At 37.9% G+C, this 23,984-nt stretch overlaps 1 protein-coding gene across 16 annotated transcripts in view; it reads left to right on the top strand.

Annotated features, from left to right (window-relative positions):
* LOC109915075 (protocadherin beta-15-like) overlaps positions 1–23,353 on the top strand; it is a 129,047-nt gene extending 105,694 nt beyond the window's left edge. For 15 of the 16 annotated variants that reach the window (XM_048603434.1, XM_048603438.1, XM_048603436.1 and 12 more), the window contains 3 exons: positions 9,003–9,113; positions 15,507–15,606; positions 19,955–23,353. In XM_048603434.1, the coding sequence (XP_048459391.1) occupies positions 9,003–9,113; positions 15,507–15,606; positions 19,955–20,111 (368 nt within the window). In that variant the 3' untranslated portion in view covers positions 20,112–23,353. The remainder of the gene's footprint in view (positions 1–9,002; positions 9,114–15,506; positions 15,607–19,954) is intronic. The other variant, XM_048603445.1, reaches the window with a different exon arrangement.
* The last annotated feature ends 631 nt before the right edge of the window (positions 23,354–23,984 follow it).

The following is a 23,984-nucleotide window of genomic DNA, read 5'->3' on the forward strand; positions in this document are numbered from 1 at the left end:
CTCGGATTCTCCAGCATCTGCAGTTCCTACTATCTCTGTTCCTACAATATACTGTGATTCAAGAAATGAGTCAGTACATATTTATAATTGTGGTTTCTAAAGTTCAGTTTTCCAAGGTACATATAAAATTATTTTTGCAGAGGTTAATAGAAGCAGGAGTAGGCCATTCAACCCCTTCAATCCCTTCTGCTATTCGGTTAGATCATGACTGATCTGCACTTCAAAATCCATTAACTTGCCTTTACTCCTTTTCCCTTGCTACCCTTACTTAATATAAATCTATTGATCTCAGTCTTGAAAACATTGATTAATTCTTATTATGCACAGCCTTTTGAAGGGGAATGAAAGAAGAAATGTTTACAAATTTGTCTTCTGAATCAGCTAGCTCTAAATTTAGTGTTATGTCATACATATAGAAAACAGCAGGGAGTGGTCGCACTCAATCCTCTTGAGTTAATACAGTTAAGTGTGTTAAGCAGGATTAAAAGTTGAGTCGTGAAGTGCTAGCTTGTATATTAGTTTATAACAAATTAAAATAACTGCCTGGAATCGTCAGACAAAGGAGGCATCAAACACAAAGGTTAAAAGAGAAGCATAGGGGAGATTTGAACCAAGTCCAAGATGCAGGAAAGCATCTAAACGAGCAGGTTGTCATGGAAACTGAAGGAAAGAGAACAGAATTGAATCACTGGTGGGAAATGTTCATGCGACAGAGAGGGAGGTGGGACATAAAAAAAGTATTGTTTTTCTATATTAATGTTTCAGCTACAGAGCTGCTCAAGCTTCTTGCATTTTGATTCCATTATGATTTTAAATCAAAATATTCATTTTATTGTTCTATTAGCTATGGTTCTCTTTGGATAATATTAGACAGAGGAGAAAGTTTGACCTGTACATAGAACATAGAACATTACAGCGCAGTACAGATCCTTCAGCCCTCGATGTTGCGCCGACCTGTGAAACCAATCTGAAGCCCATCTAACCTACACTGTTCCATTATCATCCGTATGTTTATCCAATGACCATTTAAATGCCCTTAAAGTTGGCGAGTCTACTACTGTTGCAGGCAGGGCATTCCACGCCCTTACTACTCTATGAGTAAAGAACCCACCTCTGACATCTGTCCTATATCTATCACCCCTCAATTTAAGGTAAGAGGAAAGCAAATAAAGTAAACAAGTTCACAACATCATTTAAGAAGAAAAAAAATTGAAGTTATGATAAACTGGCAGTAGGACAGTTAAGATCCATAAGGAGTAGGCAGCCATATTTACCTTAATGACCTGTTCCTGTTGCAAAAAATCCTCTCTTACCTCTGTAACATTCAGATTTTCATTCTATACTTATTAGTTTAACTCTTGCCTATACCACTTTGTGCACTTTCACACTGATCCATAAAGTTATAGAATCTAAAAGCATAGAAAAATTATTCAACCATAATGTCAGTTCCAGGAAGAGTTGTCCAATTTAATTCCATATTACAGTTTTCTCCCTGTGACCCAGAAAATTAATTCTCTGACAATACATATCCATCTTCCTTTAAAGCTCTCGTGTAATCTGATTCCACCGCCCTTCAGGCAGTTAATTCCAAACTATAAAACCTTTTGCATGACATAAATTCTCTCCATCTTTTTTTTATTTGTTAGTTATATTATGGCTGTGTCTTTTGGTTAATGGCTTATTTACCAGAGGAAACAGATTCTCCTTATTTAGTCCTTCAACATCCTCGTAAGTTGAATCTATCATGAGCTCTTTATTTCATTTATACAACTTTGACTTTGAAGGCAGCAGATGTCAGAGCAATTATGAAGGCTATGAATTGAGATTAGAAGCAAAAATCATTTTTATGCAACGTGATTTGAAATTCATCAAAACTGAGTTTCATTTCAGTGTATTTGAGGGGTACCTACCTATGCAACATACTCACGATAATTCTAATATTTACCATGTGTAGTATCCAGAGAATCATAAAATTCTGTGAATACTACTAATGTGTATTAATGTAAGAATGTTGATTGCAATGCTATAACCTTTCTTTCACAGTTATTTTGATTGAGGCTTTGACCCCAGTGCAGTCTGGTTTAATCCTTCCCTCAAGCAGCAAAGTACAAACATATGACTGTTGAAAATTGGTGTGCATTATTGCATTTTCACACTGAACAATGCATTTTACTGTTACTGTTAAAAATGAAAATGCTAAGCATACATTTCAGGAGAAATAATTAGGAACAATATGAAAATGCAATCAGTGAAATCAGGCAAAATATTATCACTGAAAATCTTGCAGAAAGTACATCAAGGGAAGCTAATTGAAGTCAACAACATTAATGTGATCAAGAGGAAATCAGGTCTGTATCTAGCGAGGGAGGAATTGAAGGATTTATGAAGAAGGTGAGTTCTAAATGCCTTTGTTTGATTCTGAGTCCCTGTGCAAATACTAATACCAACACATTAACACATGCAGTGAAAGATGCTCTTAACAGTTCTCTATTTATCTGCAGCAAGAATTCAACACCCACATGTGATAGCAGCAGTGATGTACAAAATAATTTACTGTCTTCATTGTGCATCATTGCTGAATTACATTACGAGTATGATAGTTCTGCACCTGTTGAAAACCTTAAATTGGTTATACATTATTTATATTGAAATAATATCTATTTTCTGATAGTATAAATGCCTTCCTATGTCTCTCATCAGGTTTTCATATGTTATAGAAAATATTTGTTTTTCAAAGGGCAAAGATGTGCAAAAACATTAATATTTTGCTTTTCTGTTGATGGAAGTGAGTTGGACGGACTTTATGGGTTTTACAACAATTTGCATTTATGACTTTAACATTGAACAATGAAATGCCTGACAGAGATCAAACAAAAGACAGAGGATATATTAAGTATGACAATGATCTTGGTTAAGTAGGTAGGTTTTAAGGATGACCTTAAAGGAACTGGTGGAAGGGTGTAATTAAAGAATTCCAAAGAACCTAGTCTAGATGGTTGAAGACACAGCTGTCAAGAGTGGGATGTCAGTGAAGGTCAGGAAAAACAAAATGTTTAGGTCAGGAGATAGTGCTGACAAATTACCATAAGAAACAAAAACAGGAGTGGGTCATTCAGGCCGTAAACCTGCTCTGCCATTTAATAGGATGATGGCTGATCTGACGTTCCTCACACTCACTTTCCTGCCTGTCCTCCATAACCCTTGATTCTTCTTCTGATCAATAATCTGTCTATCTCAGCCTTAAATATACACAAGGACTCTGCCCCACATCGCTCTGTGGTAAGCAGTTGCAAAAACTCACAAACTCCCGAGAGAAGAGCTTCCTCCTCATCTCAGTCTTATATTGGTGTCCCTTTATTTTGAGCCTATGCCCTGTAGCCCGAGACTGTCCCATGAGGAGAAACATCCTCTCACCATCTACCCTGTCAAGCCCCTTAAGAATCCTAAATGTTTCAATGAGGTCAACTCTCATTCTTCTAAACTCCAGTGACTAGAGTCCTAACCTGTTTAACCTTTGGTCATAAGACAATCCCTCCATTCCATGGATCATCCTAGTGAATGTTTTCTGAACTGTTACCGATGAAATTATACCTTTCCTTAAATAAGGAAAGCAAAATTGTACACAGTGCTCCAGATGTACTCTCACCAGTACTTTGTACAGTTGCAGTAGGCCATCCCTACTATAATACTCCAACCCCTTTGAAATAACAACTAACATTCCATTAACCTTACTGATTACCAGCTACACTTGTGTGTTAGCTTTCAGTGTTTATTCCCACAAACCCCCAGGTACCTTTGCATTGCAACTTTCTGCAGTTTCTCTCCATTTAAGTAATATCCTGTTGTTGTTGGGTTGGAGGAGGTTAGAATGACTGAACAGGGGCAAGACCATTGGTTAACATTTTTAAATTAAGGTAGTGAGTGACAGGAAATATTGTAGACAAATGGGGATATAATGATAGATGAATTTGACTTAGCATGAGTTAGGATACAGGCAGTGGAGCTTTGATAAACTCAACTTTTTAATGATGGACAATATGAGGCTCTCCAAAGGGGTTTTGGAATTGACTTGCTGGAGATGTCACAACCATGAATGAAAGCTTCAATTGCGCATATGCTTAAGTGGAACAGAAGTTAGTGATGCTATAGATTCTAAATGAGGTAAAACTAAAATATCTTTTGCAGAATCCAAACCAGTAGAATGGAAATTTTCTTCACTGCAATAAGTGATTATAATCTGGAAATTGCATTATTCACTTTCATATAAGTATTGAATAGCTTTATATTTCTGTTAAAAGTACTTGACAGAGGAATTAGAAAAGTGCATTAAGTATTCATGTGATAATTTGTTAATGTTCAAGTTTATATGTAATACCTATTAAATATTCTTCAGGTGAACACATAAGACAACCCTTTTGACATCTAAGGACATGTAACTGTTTTAGTTATGTAGATATCAAAGTAAGCATAACATTAAATTACTACAGATTATCCATCATCATGTTATTATAAATTGAATCTTGTCAACCAAATTGTCTCAGTGATGTGGGATTTTTGACAAAATAAATCAAGGTATTTAAGTAATTAAATAAGTAATTTACTTATACATCTCAATCAGTGCACAATGCCAGGCTGAGTTTGTAATCAGGTATCAGTACCTGTGTTATAGGGAACCTGAGTGACAAAGGAAATCAAGTGCTGCCACAATATCTAGATTGCTTTTCTGCTCAATTACATTAACTATCAAGGTCATGGCAATGCGCTAGCAAACCCGGATGAATTGATCTAGCACTTACTTGATGATTATTTAGGACAGGCTTAGCATGTCTATATAACCCATTATAATTATTGGCAGAATATAAACAGGTTCAATATGTTGTACCAAATGACATGTTGAAGCTGCTTGCAAAATACATTTTATGCTATTCTGTTTTTGTCAAGCTCCAGATAACACAATTAGCTCCATTCCCCATATCCATCTTCCACAGCATAAGATTGTTCATTCTGAACATTTTTACAATTTACATATTGCAGATTAATCTCCATTTGTTTTCTTTGTTTTATGTTCAAAACTCTTTATAGCTTTATCCCCTGCCTATAATTATACCGCTCCCAGTCTTAATAAGATTGATCAAATAAGCAATCAATTCTCAAGGATCCATTAACTCTGTGGGTTAGTTTGTATAAAGCAGTAAAACACACCACAAGTTATGAAGCAGACATCACAACAATATGACACTTCCAAGCACGACAAACCCCCAAGATTCCTATGGTCCTTCAGGTCTAGTTTTGTGCACATTGGCAGTTTCTTTCATTCCACTAATGATAATTGCACTTTCCACTACCTGCAATTTTCTTACTGAATCTCGTCACTTCTTAGTTTTCTGTCTCTCTTTCCTCCTTCAAATCACTCCTTAAAACTCATCTCTTTGACCAAACTTTTGGTTGCATCTTAAATTGCCTTATGTGGCTTGATATACAATGTCATATTCTATTGAAATACATAGTTGTCAAAGTGCTTTGGGACAAGTTATTGTATTTAAAGACACTATATAAATACCAGTTGTTGTTGCTGTTCCTTTAGAAAAAGAGCAAAAGTTTCAAGTATTTTAATCTAATTTTAAAGGCTTACTTTACATCCTGTGATCTCTTAGGTTAAGGCAGTAAGTAAAAGGTTATATAACCATATGCTGTTTGTGGCTTACATTTCTTTTATTAATTTAGAAACATCTGAGTGAATATACTCTACATGCCAGGTAAATCAAGAAATCTCCAAACCAAATTGCTTTTAGTTAACAAAAACAGGCATTGCTGGAAAAGCACAGCAGGTCTGGCAGCATCTGTGTAGAAAAAAATCAGAGTTAACGTTTCGGGCCCAGTGACTCTTCCTTAGATCCAGTTCGAGGAAGGGTCACCGGACCCAAAACGGTAACTCTGAATTTTTCTTCACAGAAGCTGCCAGACCTGCTGAGCTTTTCCAGCAATGCCTGTTTTTGTTCCTGATTTACAGCATCTGCAGTTATTTTGGCTTTTAATTTGCTTTCAGTTAACGTTAGCTGAAAGCATGGATGAAGTAGTGGAAATGGCGATAATCGATTAATTGAACACAAACCCAGGAATTAACAAGAGATTTTATATATATACATATTCCTCATTGGACATTACTAAATGAGCCTATCCCATTTTTGGTTCTGTGACCTTGCTATATGTGAATTTGTTGCTCAATTGTGTACCCCAAGAGGCCCGGGTTCAAGTTCCACCTTCTTCAGAGATGTGCAATAATATCAAGAAAATATCTAGAGCATTGACTATACCTCAACAGTAGGTCATTGACTATAAATTCATTTAGGACATCCCAAAGCTGTGAAGGGGTGACATAAATGCAAGTTCCATTTTCCTATATCTCTCATAGCCACATTACCAATGAATTCCCATTTTAAGTCTTTCGGTTAGAGAATTACATTGTGCATGTTTTATAAACAGTTTGCCCACATGTCCATACTATTCCTATCCACTTCCTGATGGTTCAGTTGGCAAAGGCAGGGTAGTGATACTAAAAGAGGAAGCACCAGGTCAATGCAAGGCTCTATAGGAGCAGAGTCAGAGTAGTAGGCAACAGCCCCATGTTAGCACCAATTGATAGGGAAAGAAATAAGCAAAATAAATTATGTCTAGCAGCTACTGGCGACCAGACTTGTGCCTTGTGCCCTGTAAAACTTGGCAGAACTCACTGATTAAGTTCATAGATAAGTAATGACTATTTTGGACATAGTCCATCACTTGTAGTATTCGTTCCGAATATGACTCTGCACTTTTGGGAAAAGATTTGGGACTGCAGAGGTGGGAGCAGTGGTTGGTGAGTGGGTGCCAAATACTTTTTAAAAGGACTTGAGTCAATATGGTATGATTGATATCTCAACTGCTTGGTGGCACAGATCTAATTCCGAAGCACTCTGCATCCAAAATAGCATCGTGCTGATTTTTAGACCAACACACAGCTGACTTCCTTTCATTGAGAAACTAACAAAGACATCATACAACTGAAATATTCCATGAATGAATTTAACTAAAATAGATTTAATTCAGCAAGGACTCGCAATAAATAATAACTGTAGGCAAAACATTGATGCCATGTCTCCAACAACATGCTTTGTCTGACGTCAGTCTAAATGCTTAATGGCAGTTAATGAGAAAAATAACTTTTTGTTTTGCAGGAGTAATAAATGTCTTGAAAAAACACTGAAGCAAAAGCAACTAGTGCCTTATTCTGCATGTCCTTGTGTTACACAATCTCTTTATGTTTGGTGTGTATGGCCAGCCCTGAATCTTAATGTCTAACTTACATGGCCCTCACCTCAAACAAGATCTCTGCACATTGAGTGTAACTTAAAAACAAATAATAATGTATTGGGTTGACAATGAATGAATGCATGGGGCTACTCATGGGGCCAGTAGCAACAGTCGCGTGGCATTTATTGAGTGCAAAATTTGTCTTCTATACTTCTAAAGTAACCACCATCTTGGTGGACAGTTAAAAGCACATCAGGACTACCAGCAAGCTGTAGAACCAAGAAGGTGGCTGTGGGTATCAGTTGACCAGTCAGGTGACGCAAACAAGGGAGCCTTAGACAGGGCATTTTTGTGACTTTGAGCAGCAGCATTCCTCTTCATTCTGTTGCTGATATATAATTAGAGTAAAAATAACTTGGGCTATTTTATGAGTAGTTTCAAGCCCCTCTGAGGAAACCTGATTAGTCTGCATGGTGCCTTTTATAAATAAACGAATCTACTTGTTTCATCTTAGATTAGTATTGCACTTTGGAATGTTCTATCAATGGAAGTAGCTGAAACCATTAAATAAACGTGTCCTGCAGAAATGTGTCTCCTATAGTAATGCATGTGCATGCATAACATGCGACAAAGTAATCCCAGATCATTATTTTAAAATTTGCCAGGATATCTGGACAGGTGTACAAGCAGTTCATGGTTGGTTTAGGCAGTGCCAGAAAGTTAAACTTTCTAAATGCAATTAGCTGTTTAAACAGATTGTAAGGCTATGATGGACTCTTTTGTAATTTGGCTAGTTATGGAATTATGATGATTATGGTTGTGGTGTTTTTCAATGATGAGATCATAAAAGTCAAAGTATCATCTTCTTCAAGAACAATCCTGTGATATATATGGTACCTTGGAATCAAAAAATGATTCATCACAGAAAGAAATCATTCGACCCATAATGTCTATGCTTGGTATTTGAAAAAGCAATCTGGTTAATTCACTAATCTTTCCCTAACCCTATACATTTTTGTATAGCAAGTATATATCCAATTCCCTTCTGAAGGTTATTGAATCTGCCTCCACCAGCCTTTCAGGTAGTATATGGCAGATCATAGCAACTTTCTGTACAAAAATATTCTACTTGTTTTTTTGGATTTTCATCAATTATCTTAATTTGTGTCCTCTGGTTACTGATCATCATGCTAGTGAAAACCATTAGTCCTTGTCTACTCTATGATTCACCATTGTAATTCTGCAATGATCATTAATGAGACTCTGTGATCAGTTGGCCAGAATGGTTCAAATGAGGTGGAAAGGACAAGATCTGCCTTCTTTCAACAATTGCAGTGTTCTACACCTTGTTTAGGTGTATATCCGGTATATGGTCAACGATTGATCAAACACACCTGACGGAGGTAGGCTAATGCGACTTTCTTTAGAAGGCAAAAACATCCACTGAGTGGGTCATTTATTATCACTTGCATTATGCTCACTTTATTGCTGAAAACCTTCCACTTTTTTCTTCTGTTAGAATGCACTTTTACCCCCTTTACAATTGCTATGCTCATTCAAGGTTACCTTTTATTTAATTGCCATGATCCCTTTTCGGCAGCAGGTGCTATAATTTCTGCATAACTTCACGAGTTACTTATTTTTTGCATTTATTTCCCTGATTTTTTTTATATTTCTCCCCACGTTTCCAACCACCATGTACACTCCATCAGCCGGTAGAGACGGGTGGACACTACCACGGACAGCTCCACGAATGCAGTTGCAGATGACGCTAGGCCCTCACGTACCAGGAACCTTGCGAAGTCAATATCTCATCCCCCGAGGTGAGCTCCTCAGCTGAGGCTTGGTGAAGCTCATCACCAGGGCTTCCCTCTGCTTTGTTTTCAAAGTTGTTACCTTACTTGGTGGTTCTTGAAAGTTGTTACTGATGATAACTAATGCTGGCTTTTGCTCTTGATCTTCCAGACATTTTCATTAGGTGTGCAGTCATTGCTCTTGCTGCCAAGATCTTAACCATCAATGTGTTCAATGTACCAGGCTGCTCTTGCTGATTTCAAAGCTTTGTATGGCCGCTGCAGCACAAACATTTCTTAGTTTAACAACTTGCCAAGTTCTTTTATTTCTCCCCACCCTCCTGAAAGAGGCCCACCCTAGCCTCATCCAACTGATGACTCTTCATTTATGAGCTTCAGTTAATGAGAGTAAGTAGGCTATTTGCCTTTATTGGGAACCCATGTCTGTTGACTTATATCCATGTCTAGTGCTCATGCTTATGCACTATCCAATGAAAATGACCAGGGAGTAATCAGTAATCATAACCCTGAATGATTTGCTCTCTCCCTTACTCCTCCACTGAGAATAATTATAGTTTCTCGACAACTACCCAGATGACATCAGCTTACTCAACACAAACTGGGGACTGTACCTGGGTCTTTTATGCTCTCTGTGTTCTGGCTTTACTGTAGATGGTGTCTGGTCTTTTGAGGATCTTCCTGACTTTTTGCTTGTAACCATGTGGTATTTTTCTTCTCTGTGTCTTTGTGCTCTGCCTTTCCATTGTCTCACTGTCCTGCTTCAGGTGAACATCAATACAATCCAAACTACAGACTTCTTCATAATTTTATCACCATAACATCAGTATGCAAGTTATGTCTTACATGAGGAGCAGGTTCTCTAGTCCCTTGGTGATTTTCTGTAGCCCTTGCCTAATGAAGGGGCACGACTAGATTGAACTTTAACAAAATCTCCATCTATGAGCCATTGAAGTGAGCCTATGGGGAAATAGCTGAAGTTTTATGCTCGTCAAGGATGTGGTTCAAAACCAGGAATGCGAGCACTCAGGGTTTGGAAGCTGACCATGCAGTAAGTTTCAAAGTTGGAAACTGAACAGTAATAGGGCAAATGATCAATGTCAGCAGTGGAATATCAGCCAATAATGAATCAATATCTTCCCTATTTTTTAACATTCAGCTTTCCCCACCATGTCACCATCTTAGAAAGGTTCAAAAAGATATTTCAATGTATTGCCACCTCTAGTCAAATGAGAAATTACTCTTATTCTATCATTAAGATGAAAAAAGTAACACAGGTTTGTTAATCCTTTTTAAAACTTGCAAGGATATTAAGCGACACTTTGGATTTATAACATTAAAATCTAACTGATAGTAATTTAAAAGAAACATACACCAGATCTGTGCACATCTGCATTTCAGGCAGCTCATTGATTCTGGTAGCAATCTCTACACGTATAGTCTTTAACTTATAGACTCACGTATTTCATTTCTGAAGAAGGGTCCAGACCCGAAATGTCAGCTTTCTTGCTCCTCTGATGCTGCTTGGCCTGCTGTGTTCATCCAGCTCTACACCTTGTTATCTCAGATTCTCCAGCATCTGCAGTTCCTACTATCTCTGAGACTTATGTATTATAAGGTTATGTATGTTTGATAATGCTCATATCCTGGATTCCTTAATTTATGCAGTTTAAGCACATTCATTTATCATGCAAAGTTTTTTTTTAATCACTAATCTGACAAACTATTTCACACTTAAAGAACATTATATCACGCCTTCAAAAGTTCCTAATTAACCTACATTAAGATAAAAGCTATACCTGGAGGCAATAGAATGCAGTCAGCCTTATTCTGATTTTAGTGAGATGAAAGCTAAATTGTTGAACCTAAGGATATAAAGGTGTAGATTATTCTATAGAAAAAGGGTATGAGCATTGAATGAAATTATTTAAATAGTTGGAGAACCATAAGATTATGCTGGGTCAAAACTCACTTTAGACAGATTCACAGATTTACCAAGCAAGCTCTTCAGCCTTGTAGAGGTGAAGGTGAAAGTAAAGAATTGACTGTTACATGGATACCATGGTGACCAATGACACTCTGTTTTGCAACAAAGATTGGGAAAGATAAGGAATTAGAGGTAACACTGTGGAGCTGAAGGAACACAGCAGGCCAGGCAGCATCAGAGGAGCAGGAAAGTTGATGTTTTGGGTCGGGACATGAGAGGCTTCGGTGAATTATAATGGCTATTCATGTGTGCAGCAATAAGCCTAAAGGCCATATGAACTGATCAAAACTTCCTGACTTAACCACTAAACAAGTCAATGAGTCAACAGCACATACAAAGAGGGTAAAGATATATTGAATTCAGTGATTAACTGTACTACAGTTTACATTCCAGGAACTAGGCTGAGCCCAGTCAGGAAAATGACATGTTGGAAAGATTTTAGTCACTGCAATATTCAGATTTTTAAAACCTGTTGGAGGAAAGAGAAATTGAATGTAAGTTATCTAGTGGCTGAGAAATGCAATGGATCAGAGAAAGGAAATGGTGTGAAGAGTTTTGGTTCCAAAAGCAGGACACAAGCAGAAAGAACAGAGTCTGAAATGCGTTATTAGGGAGAAGTAGTACTGGATGTCCCAAGCATCAATGAATGGACTGAGGTAAAAGAAAGGTTGATACTTTTTTCCTTTCATTCCTTGGAGCAAATTTACAACTGCTTCAGGCAAATTGTTGTTTCATCTCTGGCAATGATTCAGGGTGTTCAAAAATAGCTTTGGCAGTCCCCATTGCTGTATTCAGTGCACTGAATTTCCCACAGGATTACAATGGTAGGATAATAAATAAACAATCAATTGGGTCTACATTAACATTTTGAAAAAGACATTACTAGCAAAAACGCAGTTAGTGCCAAGTTAACTTAACTCATTGAGTATTGGTACAGTGCAAAATACAACCTTTTTTATGTTACGTAATAAATGATAATGATAATCAGCAAAGAAAAACTTCCAGAAAAACAAGGCATCACAGGTGAAAAGGCCTTTGACTTGCAAATTAATATTAACAACCTTTCTCTTCAGATGCAGGCTCACCTGCTGAATGTTGCCAATATTCTACTGGGGAGGGGGTAGGTGATGCCAGTATCATAGGGGTTTCTTTCACTGAACCAAAAATTTGAGTCATTTTTTATTGAAATTATTATTGTTGATGATGGAGTATTGAGATTAGTGAAATAAAAATATTTTCCTCAAAACAAAAAATCCTGGTAAAGTATTGCAGATCAGTTAGTCAGAAGGGGAGATTGTTTTTCACATGGGTAGGTGGCAAAAGCATTTTAAATGTGATATTGCTTGAGATTTTGCTAGAGAAGAATATAAAAGATCATGGAACTAATGTGTGTGATTGGAGTTAAGCTACAGATCAGTCATAAACTCATTGAGTTGTAGAACAGGATCTAGTTGCTGACCAATGGCCTCCTGTTTCAATGTTTTTGAGAAGGGCATAGTTCCTGAACACAGCTTTGAAGTCATTGTGCAATAGCCCCTAATGTAGGACCAGCTAAGACTCACAAAGTGAAACATAGAAAGAATGGAAAAGAATGTTATCTATTCCCTTGGTACATGGAGGTTTGATAACTTTCCAACAAAGGAAAAAGATCAGAACCCTCAATTAATGTGCTAATTGATCTGAGTCAATGAAAGGTTAATAGCTACATCTCAGTGAATATGCTAAGAATGGCTCGATGTTGCTAGTCAATGTCAAGACAGATGCTGTACTTTCCAAAAATGCTGGAGGGTAGTAATCAGGAGAGGGATCCTTTCTCATGCTCATTGACTTCATGGCAAGTGTCAGCTTGGCTCACTTGGTACCACTGTCATCTTTGAGTCAGAAGATTTTTAAATCATGTTCATGCTACATTGTTTGAAGCATTATAATTATTAATCTGGAGCCTGACCTAGTTAGCTAGGCTTATGTGATGCTCTTCAAAGAAAGGCAAAGAGCTCTCCAGCTGTTTCAGCCAAATATTGCTCTGTCAGGTACTGCCATACTAAAATATAAATTACCTGATCATTCATCTCATTGCTGTTTGTGGGACATTGCTGTGTGCAAAATGGCTGCCCCATTTGCCTACATGATAAAAGTGATTGTGAATCAGTGTTTGCTTCGCAATGCTTATAAGGAATGTGGTAAGGTATTTATAACTGGATGTTCTTTCTTTTTCTTTCCCTCGCATAGGAATGATGAGCTTTGGTTGAAATCAGCTCATTCAGCAGAGCCCAAGGACCTTCTACTCAGTGTGGTTCAATACACAATTGGTACCATATTTCTCCACTTACCCATCGGGGAAAGCTATAATGTGTATATATTCTCATTCTGGCAAATGCTCAAAAATGGTTTCCAAAACTGTTCAGACATGTATACAGCACTAAAGGATAAATGACTGGTTTGCTGTGTTACATGTCGCTGTTAGTACATTTCCACATTTAGTGTCTCAGTGAAATAACTTAATTAATGCACATTGGCTGTTCTTAAATCAGTTTTTCATTGCTGCAGATACCTGAATCCTGCTCTCCACACTGTTCCTACAATTTCAAGATTTTTCCTCACTATGGCATCATTTGTATACATAGGTAACCTGCAAGACTCCAGCTGCTTGTGACAGATGAAGTTACTAAAGTCACTTCGATAGATGGATTCATTTTTTTAATTTTACAGCTTGGGATGTTGAGCAGTGTGTTAATGCAATTCCTCTGAAGTATCTCAAACTGCTGTTATTCATTGTTTGATTGCTGAAAGTGGCAGCTTTTAATAAAATGTCAGGAACTCCAGTGCACCTGAGCTACGAAAAGTTCATGATTATGTAAATATGCCGAATGATACAAAATGAATCTGAATGATTCTGAGGAAGGATCACCAGACCCAAAATATTAACTCTAATTTCTCTCCACTGATGCTGCCAAACCTGCTGAGCTTTTCCAGCAATTTCTGTTTTTGTTTATGATTTACAGCATACGAAGTTCTTTTAGTTTTTATTTGGTGCTGAATGATGCATTTGTCTTTATTTTGTGAAAGGAATTTTTTAAAATGTATTTTGCTTTCTGCAATTTATTACTTTTTTCTGGTCTCCCCTACAGATTTATGGGAGTCCAAATTCTTTTAGTTGTATAGCTATGTTGCAGATATATTTGTGAAGAATTAGTCTTTTCATTATTTCTGGGGTGAAGTCATATCACATTACAAAAGAATAGGGTAAATAATCTGACTGCTGCTATGCTTCTACTAATACTAAATCTGTGAAATTATTTTTAACACAGGTTAACCATATATAAAAGAACAGAAAAAATATCTCAAAGTAGTTTGGATTTCATTAGAATTACCCATTACAAATGCATTTATAAATGTAATTACATCCAAGCAGTGATATTCTTACATTTCCTTCTTCAGGGGAGAAGGGCAAAAATTGGAAGGATGAAATAATATGAAAGCAAAAGATTTCAAATGTGTTGTTGTTCAGAGATGTACACTCAAAAAGTACATCAAGTTTATATGTTGTTAACCAAATATGTGTGAAAAAATATTGTAATTCTTGATCAATATTCAGCCTTGGATGGGTCACAAATTCCTCCACACTGCATTAGGAATACTGAACTCAGGTCTTTAGCGCCACCAGCTTCCATCGCTGACAGAAATTCTGATGTCTTGTCATGAGCTCAATGCCTCCATCCTTTCCTCCTTTCCTCTCTGACCACAGACTCAGGCATTTACTTTCAGCATCACAATATCCTTGCCTTTGTATCTATCACTGCTGTTCGCCTTTGGAACATTTAAGCTTGCCATCTATTGTTCTGTGAAGAACTTTGAGATGTTCTTTCTTCAAGGTGCATTATAGAAGTGTAAGTTGTTTTCGTAAACCAGTTCTAATCTTTAGTCACCATCAAGGCCTTCTCCTACTTAATATCAAACACCTTATTCCTTGCTTCCTCCTCTAATTCTCTGACTCTGGCCTCATATGACCATCCAATCCCTATTTGTCCATTGTTAGTAGCAAAACCTTCAGATACTTTTGCCACTCCCTATCCTTCTGCCCCCACAGCAGGACACTCCTATGATACCTCTCTGCCTCTCCCCTTTGTCCTTAAAATAAGTTTTAAATATCCTTCCTTTTAATGAAGCTTTAGGTAATTTGTTAACTCTCCCACAGAGTCTGGATATTCAGTCTATTACCCACTTATATCTGTGAACTTTCTTGGGGCAATTTTTGAGTTAAAATGTCAAGCCTAAGGGGCTATTGGCATTGTTGTTTTTGCTGTTACTGTTGTCTCATAATGTCTTAATTGTGGAATGTGTTGAATGTACCCCAGATGAACATTTTCAATATATCTGAAGCTTTAACTTGTACATATCTTCTGTTATCTTCTTTACAGAGGTTCATACAAGTGGAGCACGTATCAGTAATTCAAGCGTGGAGTTCAGTGCACCTATTAATGGCAGCCTGCATGGTCCATGGGCTGCAAATCAGACACGGTAACAACTACACTTGAATTCCTGATATGCGCTTCAAACTGTGCCTTGAGCACAAAATAATAGCACTAACCCTCTCTGCACAATGGCTGTAAACTGATTCTATGCATATATTGACATGATACTGCTTAACCTGCTCTGCTGTCTTTTCAAAAGGCATTAATCTATTTGTAATAAATAGATAAAGACTTCCAATATATTAATATACTTTTATTAATGTGATATAATTTTGAGGCCAGTGAGTTTTCTGAATGACATTTTACACAAAAGCAATTGTACTTTTTATCACTTTTTGATTCCTAAATGTTTCAGAAGCTGTCATTACATGAAAACTATTCTTTCAATAGATATCTGTATTAAATATTCATTTTTTTATTTCTTTTGAGGTTATTTGCTAATTTCTAGAAATTCATTGAAGTTACAACCAAACAACCTTATGCCAGAATGGAACTAAACCCCAATGGCTAAGTTGAGAAATGTGATTCTCCAGTGTGTGATTGAGTGATACAGACAAGAAAGGTCCCAGATCCAACCAGAGGTCTGTACTGAGTCCCCTGAGATGGCAGTAGAAATGTAAGGCTTAATTGACAATACAATGCATAGGTGGAAGTTAAGTGATGTTCCTACTCCTGATAATTCACCTGCTGGAAATGTTCTTCCATGTGCACAGTAGATGAATGATCCTTTTTGAGATGCCCAATAGGTAAAGAGTCAGGATCACTCCCTTGAACCACAAATAACAATTAGAAGGATACATTAAAGGGTAGCCAACGCTAAGGAGCTGAAGTCAGTGACTTTAGGAGAGGAAGATGAAAACAGGGGAAACTTGAAGGGAAAACAGAATTGAAAAAGAGCGATAAGGTAGAATGTTGTTTCACGCCTTAAGCGAAATTGATTTATATTCTTCATATATTCAATAGTTTAAATGAATCATTAAAATTTCTCACCTTTTCATCTAAACTCTGTTTCAATTTTGATTAAACAAAAGGAATGTTACAGAATGGAAACTCCCCTTAAAATGCGCAAGCCACAAAACATCCATTGATGTATAAGAAGGCATCTTGTTTATAAGTACAAAAAGGTAGGAGCTGAAGTAAAGCATATGCCCCTTGAGCTTGTTTTTGTCTCATTCATGGAATTTGGGCATTGTTGGCTTTATTGTCCATCCCTACTTGTCCTTGAGAAGATGGTGATGAGCTACCTTCTTGGACCACCCAGAATGAAAAACCAGCAAAACTTGTGAATGGCACATATTGGTCAGACTTGTCTTACATACCTCAGAGTAGAGCTGCAGTACAACCAGTGCATTCATTTCTAAGTTCTGTTTTCTTTTAAACTGGATTTTGCTATGGAGTTGCAGTCCATATGATGTAGGCAAATCCCCAATGCAGTTCGGGAGGGAGGTCCAGGATTTTGACCCAGCAGCACTGCAGTAACTGCGATATATTTCCAAGTCAGGATGATGAGTGCCTTGGAGGGGAACTTGTAGGGGGTGGTATTCATATATATCTGTGGCTCTTGTCCTTCTAGATAGAAGTAGTTGTGGGTTCAGAGCTGCTAAAGACTCTTGGTAAATCTCTACAATGCATCTGCAGATAGTACACACTGCTGCTACTGAGCATCAGTGGTGGAGGGAGTGGATGTTTGTGAACGTGGTGCCAATCAAGCAGACTCCTTTGTTCTAGATGGCGTCAAGTTTATTGAGTGTTGTTGGGTCTGCACTCATTCGGAGAAGTGGAGAGCATTCCATCAATGCTCTTGACTTGTGCCTTGTAGATGGTGGATGGACTTTGAGGAAGTCAGAAGGTGAATTACTTGGTCCAAAATTCTTAGCCTCTGATGTGCTGTGGAAGCCATTGCACTTATTTCGCAAATCCAGTGATGTTCCTGGTCAACGTTAATTCTCAGGATGTTGATAGTGGGGGATTTCAGTGATGGTAATGCCATTGAATGTTGATGGTCAGTGATAAGACTGCCTGTTATGGGAGATGGTCATTGCCTGGCACTTGCCAGTTTCCAGCCCAAGCCTGAGTATTGTCTAGGTCTTATTGCATTTGAGTAACAATAGAATCTGGAATAGTGCTGAACATCGTGCAATCATTGGTCAACAGCTCCACTTCTGACCTTATGATGGAGCTAAGGTCATTGATGAAGCAACTGAAGATGGTTGGGCCTAGGACACTACCCAGAGGAATTCCTGCAGAGACGTCCTGGAACTGAGATGACTGACCTCTGACAATCACAGCCATCCTCCTTTGTGTGAAGTATGAGTCTGGCCAGTGCAGAATTTCCTCATAGTTCCCACTGATTCCAGTTTTGCTAGGCCTCCTCAATGCAACACTCAGTCAGATGTGACCTTGATGCCAAGGGCTGTCACCTCACCTCAGGCGTTAAGCTCTTTTTCAATGTTTAAAGCAAGACTGCAATGAAGTCAGGAGCTGTATGGCCCTGGCAAAACCCAAACTGAGCATCGATGAGCAGGTTATTGCTAAGCAAGTGCTGCTTGATAGCATTGTTAATGACACTTTCCAACATTTTAATGCTGATCAACAGTAGACTGATGGGGTTAGATTTCCTCTAGATAGTGATCAGGAGTGGAACCTATCACTGATATTTTTCAGCTTTCATGACATGAGGTCACAAGTATTTCTATTGCTATCTCAGTTGACATCAGCGTAAACCCAGGGGGATCAAACTGGGGCCAGGATTGAGGGTGCAGGGGGAGGCGGCTTTCCCTGTTCTCTATTTGTATTCCAGGTACATGTTTCATAAGACATTTTGTTCTTTATACTGGTGATGACCAAATACAACAGATGAAGAATCTTGACTCTTCCTGCTAAATCCACTGAACAAGAACTAACCAGAAAACCTTTATATTAAACCTCTTTATTTCTGCATGTGTCTTCCACTTGACAAAGGTATGCTTGTTAATGAGCAGCCACTGTGCTGTGAACGAATATCTAGTGGCAGTACACTGCTTCACAGCATGTTCCTGGTGTGCCCAGGCTTGCATATAATCCAAACTTGCAAAGAGAAATATGTCTCACACTTTCATGTTACTGCAGTGACAGTGTGTTAATCTACGAGAGTCTAATCCTACTTTAAATTGAATAGATCAATATTTGGCACAACAATTTCTGCTCTCTCACAGAAATGATGAAATGTTACTTGTTTAATTTCAGAAATATCATCTGAAATATTTTACTTAACTTCATGAGCAAGGAGCATAAAGCAGTCAACACCCATACACACACCTCCTTGAGATACCTATATTAATTTCTTATTTGGAAATAAAAGTTTGCATGGAAGTGAAACCAAGTTTTACTCCAACCTTGGCATTCATTTGATGGAATCCTTAAGATTGGTACAAATGACAAGGGCAATTTGGCCAAGGATATCTCATCCATTCACAAAGGACTTACAGTCATCTTTCTACAGAGGGCCACCTTCCCCTCACCCCATCACAGCATCTAGCTGTTTCTGAATTGATCCAGAGATTTTGTCGCCATGACCTGAACATGAGGGGACCATATATATCTGCTGAATGTGGTGCAGGTTTAGCTTCAAGAAGTCCAAATTTCCCTTTAATTGCTCGAGGATATCTTCACGAATTGATTTATGGTTGAAATTGATAGGCTGACATTCATCATTTGTTTTGGAAAAAAAAGAAAACTTTGACAAATCAATACCAAATGAATAGTGCAATCAGGAATATGTTGGGTTATGAACTGCTGATTTAGGGAGTGTTTTCAGACTGCAATAGAAAACAGTGCTTGCTACTTCATAGTCATGGCAGTGTTACTGGAAGTCCTTCTTGTAATTTTTATAGATTTTTGCCAATATAGTAAAGCACCTACTTAAAAAGTAAATCATTTAAACAGCAGCATTGGAAAAGCTATTTCTGACCTCAAAGATAGTACATGAAAAGATAAAGAGCTCTTCAAGATGGTTTTAGTTTAAATGACCCAGGTTATTAGGGAATACTAAGAAATGCTTATTTTGAGACAGTTTTCCAAAGACACTGATGCACGAACCTGACATGGTGCTGACACGGAAAACTGAAATAAAGGGAAGAGCAGCAGAAAAAGAGAGCCTGAATTTCCTGTAGATTTTAAAGCAAATTGCACCAATAAAAGGACAGGGAATAAACATGTGTCTCCAAGCACCCACTCACTGGCTTCCTAATGGTAGGCTGCATAACACTTGTCAACAGCAGCAAATGGAAAAGCAATAAAAAAAAGACTGAAGCATGGGCTGCTGTCTAAGAAACATGCAAGAGGCAAAAGCGATGATACATTACTGTCTTGCACTTGGGTATTAACTAATGTTTTACTCGAAATCTTCTTTTCAGAGATCATAGAGGCATCTCCAGTTCAAACACCAGGAGACCAGAGCTGGACACCCAGGCTTGCGGTCAAATTCCCGGTTCACCATCAGGCCAACGACTATCTACACAACGTCTACATTCCCGGGACAACCACCACGCTCTCCGGGAAGTCAACTACTGAGCGTGAAGGGAGGAAATCCTTCATTACTTTCGGGAAGAAGAAGAAAAGTGGTAAATAAAGTGAAGAAGAAGCAAGATGGAATTGAATATTAATGGTGAGAATTATAAAATGGAGCTGCATGACTGAAGCACGTTTTTTTAAAAAAAAATAAATTACTAAATGTCACTCAAAAAAAAACACTGGACCAAAGCAGGTCCTTTGCTGCACTAAGTATTAGTTTGAAAGGGAATGGAGTTTTCTTTAATTGCATTTCCAATGTGTAAGTTCAGAATGCTTCAGTAATCCTCAATGAAATAAGGATCAACAAAATTGCACCAACTGCAAATGCTTATAGATGTGAACACTTCTCTCCTAGCAATCCAGAGATTAAGGTAATTTGGTCGAGGCTGTGTGGATGTGATTCTGAGTATCCTTTCTGCATATCCTCCTCAGGGTAGTTTGATCTTAGAGTAGGATAATAGGTCAGCACAACACCGTGGGCCGAAGGGCCTGTACTGTGCTGTACTGTACTATCTTCTATGTTCTATTGCCACAGGGAATTTGTCAGGAATACTTCATCAAATGCCATTGAACAACTAAAATTGGTATCAGGTCAGTGTTACAACATTTCTATCAATGAGCAAGATCCCAAGCACTGGCTTGACCAAGGAAAGATTTCAGGAGTACTCCCAACATGATACACAATGTACTGATGAGACTCGATTCCCTCCACTCTTCATGATTCCTCCCATGGTGGGCTTATAAATTCAGTTTTTATATAGCGATTGATAAGCCCTTGGCAAGAATTGCATCCACATGGCATTTATTTGCCGTCTCTGAAGAGCAAGAGATAAAAGAATGTGCTGGAAGCCATCAACATCTGGGATGGCTGTAACCAGAACTCTACCGACAGATAGAAGAAATAGATTTTCTGAGTTTTTCAATTAATGAGCAGCGAGGCTGCAAAACCGTTGGACCATGCAATGAGGACTATTGGCATGGACCATTGTTTTCCATTTCATACATGCAAAGGCCACAGGCTAAGTGGTGAAAACTGGAACTAGAGTAGGTGCGTGTTTGATGACTGGCATGGACAAAATGGGCCAAAGAGCCTCTTTTCACACTGTAAAACCCTATGACTGCACATGTCAGCAGCAGAGAGAGAGCTACTTAATTAAGTCACTGAGAAATTGTGCCTTTCCTGGAGAAATGGAAGTTCGATCCTGGCTCATCACCATGATGGGAAGAAATTAAGGAAAACATTTAAAGAAAATCCATTCCCTTCTGTAAACAGCTGTTGCACAATGCTAGCAGCCACAATTTTAATTCAGGCAACAATTCATGTATCATGTCTCCATTTATTCAGTCCAATGTGATAAACGGCCTTAACATAGATTAAGGAACACTTTAAGCGTCCATTTCCTCATTGTGCATGTTAGCCACACTGAGGGTTATCGCTTGCGTTACATTTTCTGTAATTTATTCACTGTCTAACACCCTATATTTAGCTTTAGGAGGGGTGAAACAGAACAGAAAAGAAATGAAAGGAGAAAAAGAGTGAAAAGAGAAAATAACTGCAATATGATTTCCTCTATTGGTTTGTTGAATTGTATGAGACGTCAGTCAGAACTGGCAGGTGGAGTACTAACTAGGAACAGCATCCGCCCAAGAACATTGACATTGACTGTCCCATTCCTTTGGAGCACCATTTGATTCTAAGATGGCAGTAACAATGACTGTGGGCATTTACAAACTTGTGGTTTTGAGTGTTCTTTCATCTGCCTGAAATAGAAAATATGACGGGACAAGGCTTACTAAGGGGGAAAGAATAAGCAGTAAGAAAGGAGGGAAGTAAAGTGTAATGAAATACCAAAAAAAGACACATTTACAAATGGGGCTAGGGTTATCACCTACAGAAGGGACCAAAACTGGCTAGGAGGGTTAGATCAGATAGAACCACAGAAAAAAATACTCCGAGGCATCCTTTGACGAAGATGAGAATTTGTTAAGAACTTAGTAATGCTTCTGCCTCAAGAAAAATGGTAGTGGAGAAAAAAACATAACAAGGTTTCATCCTGTTTAGAATGTATTTAGAAATTCCAGACCAACTACAATGGCGTAGATCTCAACTTTGACTCGTCATGTTAAAAGGATGATAAGCAAGTTAGCAAACACTGTTACGTCTTGGCTTTTAATTCTGTCAAAGTGGGTAGGTAATCTGGGTGCATTACAGAAGATATTGCCAACTTGCTATCATCTATTCTACACCATTGTAGAACGTTAACGTATGCCTCCTCTGTTCTTCACTGCCAATGACTTTAGCACAGATAGCAAATAGAGAGCCCTAATGTCCTGAGCTCAGCGAGGAACAATCACCTGGCCTTCCTGCTCCTGCCTGCAAACTAACAACCACTACCAGAGGTCCAAGTGGACTATTCATTGGGACCAGGTATGGGAGTGCAGGCTGTGCCCAAGGATCCATACAGAGTCAGTGCCTTCAAAAGAACAGAAAAGAAAGGACAGAAAAAGTAATTGGCAAAGTGAAAAAGCAAAGAGTCATTGAGTTCATTCCCACAGAGGTGGTAAATATGGATAGGGCTAAATTTTTTGGAACAGGGACTTGAACTATTTAGAGACTATTTAGAGTCCTGTCATTTAACTTTATTTAAATACTAGCGATAACCCTATAACAAGTTTTCTCTAAGACTGGATCAATCAGCCATAGCTTTGAGAGTAAAGCTTTGGTAGCCAGTGCAGGAGACGTAGTCTGTAGCTGTTTTAATATGTAGGCATGCTGAATATGTCCTGTGAGTATTGAATATAAGTATATCCATATACAAGTAACTGTCCTATTTCTTTGGAAAAGCAAAAGACTGAATTAGATCTCGAGACATTGTGAATCTCTATAGATTTTTGGATGTTTTTTTGCTAAAACTTGTTTTATTACGATTATACTGTGTGGTGTTGTAGATTTCCTATACACTGCTTTTTAAGTACAATTATCCAATATTAGTGGAACATAAAGTGGTAGATTCTTTCTAATGATGTACATGTCTATTTCTGAAGTTTGCTTGCAATTGCTGACATCAGTATAATAGCCTGTATGACACTTAGTGAATATATTGTGCCCTGTATTTTTCTTCAGAACTAAATTGCTGTAATCCTAGTGTGACAATCTTGCTTTACTTTAATTGCAGTAGTTTATAGTAGTAATGTTTTGATCTAACTTCAGTCTTTACATTAAAATTATTCCTTTAATCCAACATGCTGTCTGTGTTTTGATGTTCAGAGGTTCTTCTGTAATAGGACTGACAAATTCAGTTTTGAAATATATTGCTAAGCTATGATATCATATAACCAAGGCATTTAAAATTACACATGGAGAATGAGGCTAATGAAAGTCTAGTAATCCTGTTAAACACTTCCCTGTCTTAAGCAAATTGTCCCAATGTAACGTCCAACTATACCTTAAAACACCTTGAAGGTCATTCCAAACATTTTTCATTTATTTAGTAAAGAAGTTCTCCCTGAAACCCATTTGAAATTTCCCAGGCTGAGGGATCGATCATTTTTGAATGAAATGAGGAGAAATCTCTTTCACTCAAAGAGCAGTGAAACTTTGGAGCTTTATTGACACAAAGGGATGTAAATGCTCTATTTTTATGCATACTTAAAATTCATGTGGAAGTTTAATAGTGGGTCAGAAAATCAAGAAAAATAAGGAGCCAGTGAGAAAATAAAATCAAAGCCCAAGACCAACCCTCCTTGTATAGCTTAGCAGAAGTTCAATGAGCCATATGGTCTACTGCTTTCCTTATTTCTTTGGTTCTTACATTTTCTTATCACTAGAGCCCTAGAATCAAAGAATCACAGAATTAATAATGCACAGAAGGA

The sequence above is a fragment of the Rhincodon typus genome, chromosome 12, assembly GCF_021869965.1.
Source record: "Rhincodon typus isolate 14 chromosome 12, sRhiTyp1.1, whole genome shotgun sequence".
Classification (NCBI taxonomy): domain Eukaryota; kingdom Metazoa; phylum Chordata; class Chondrichthyes; order Orectolobiformes; family Rhincodontidae; genus Rhincodon; species Rhincodon typus.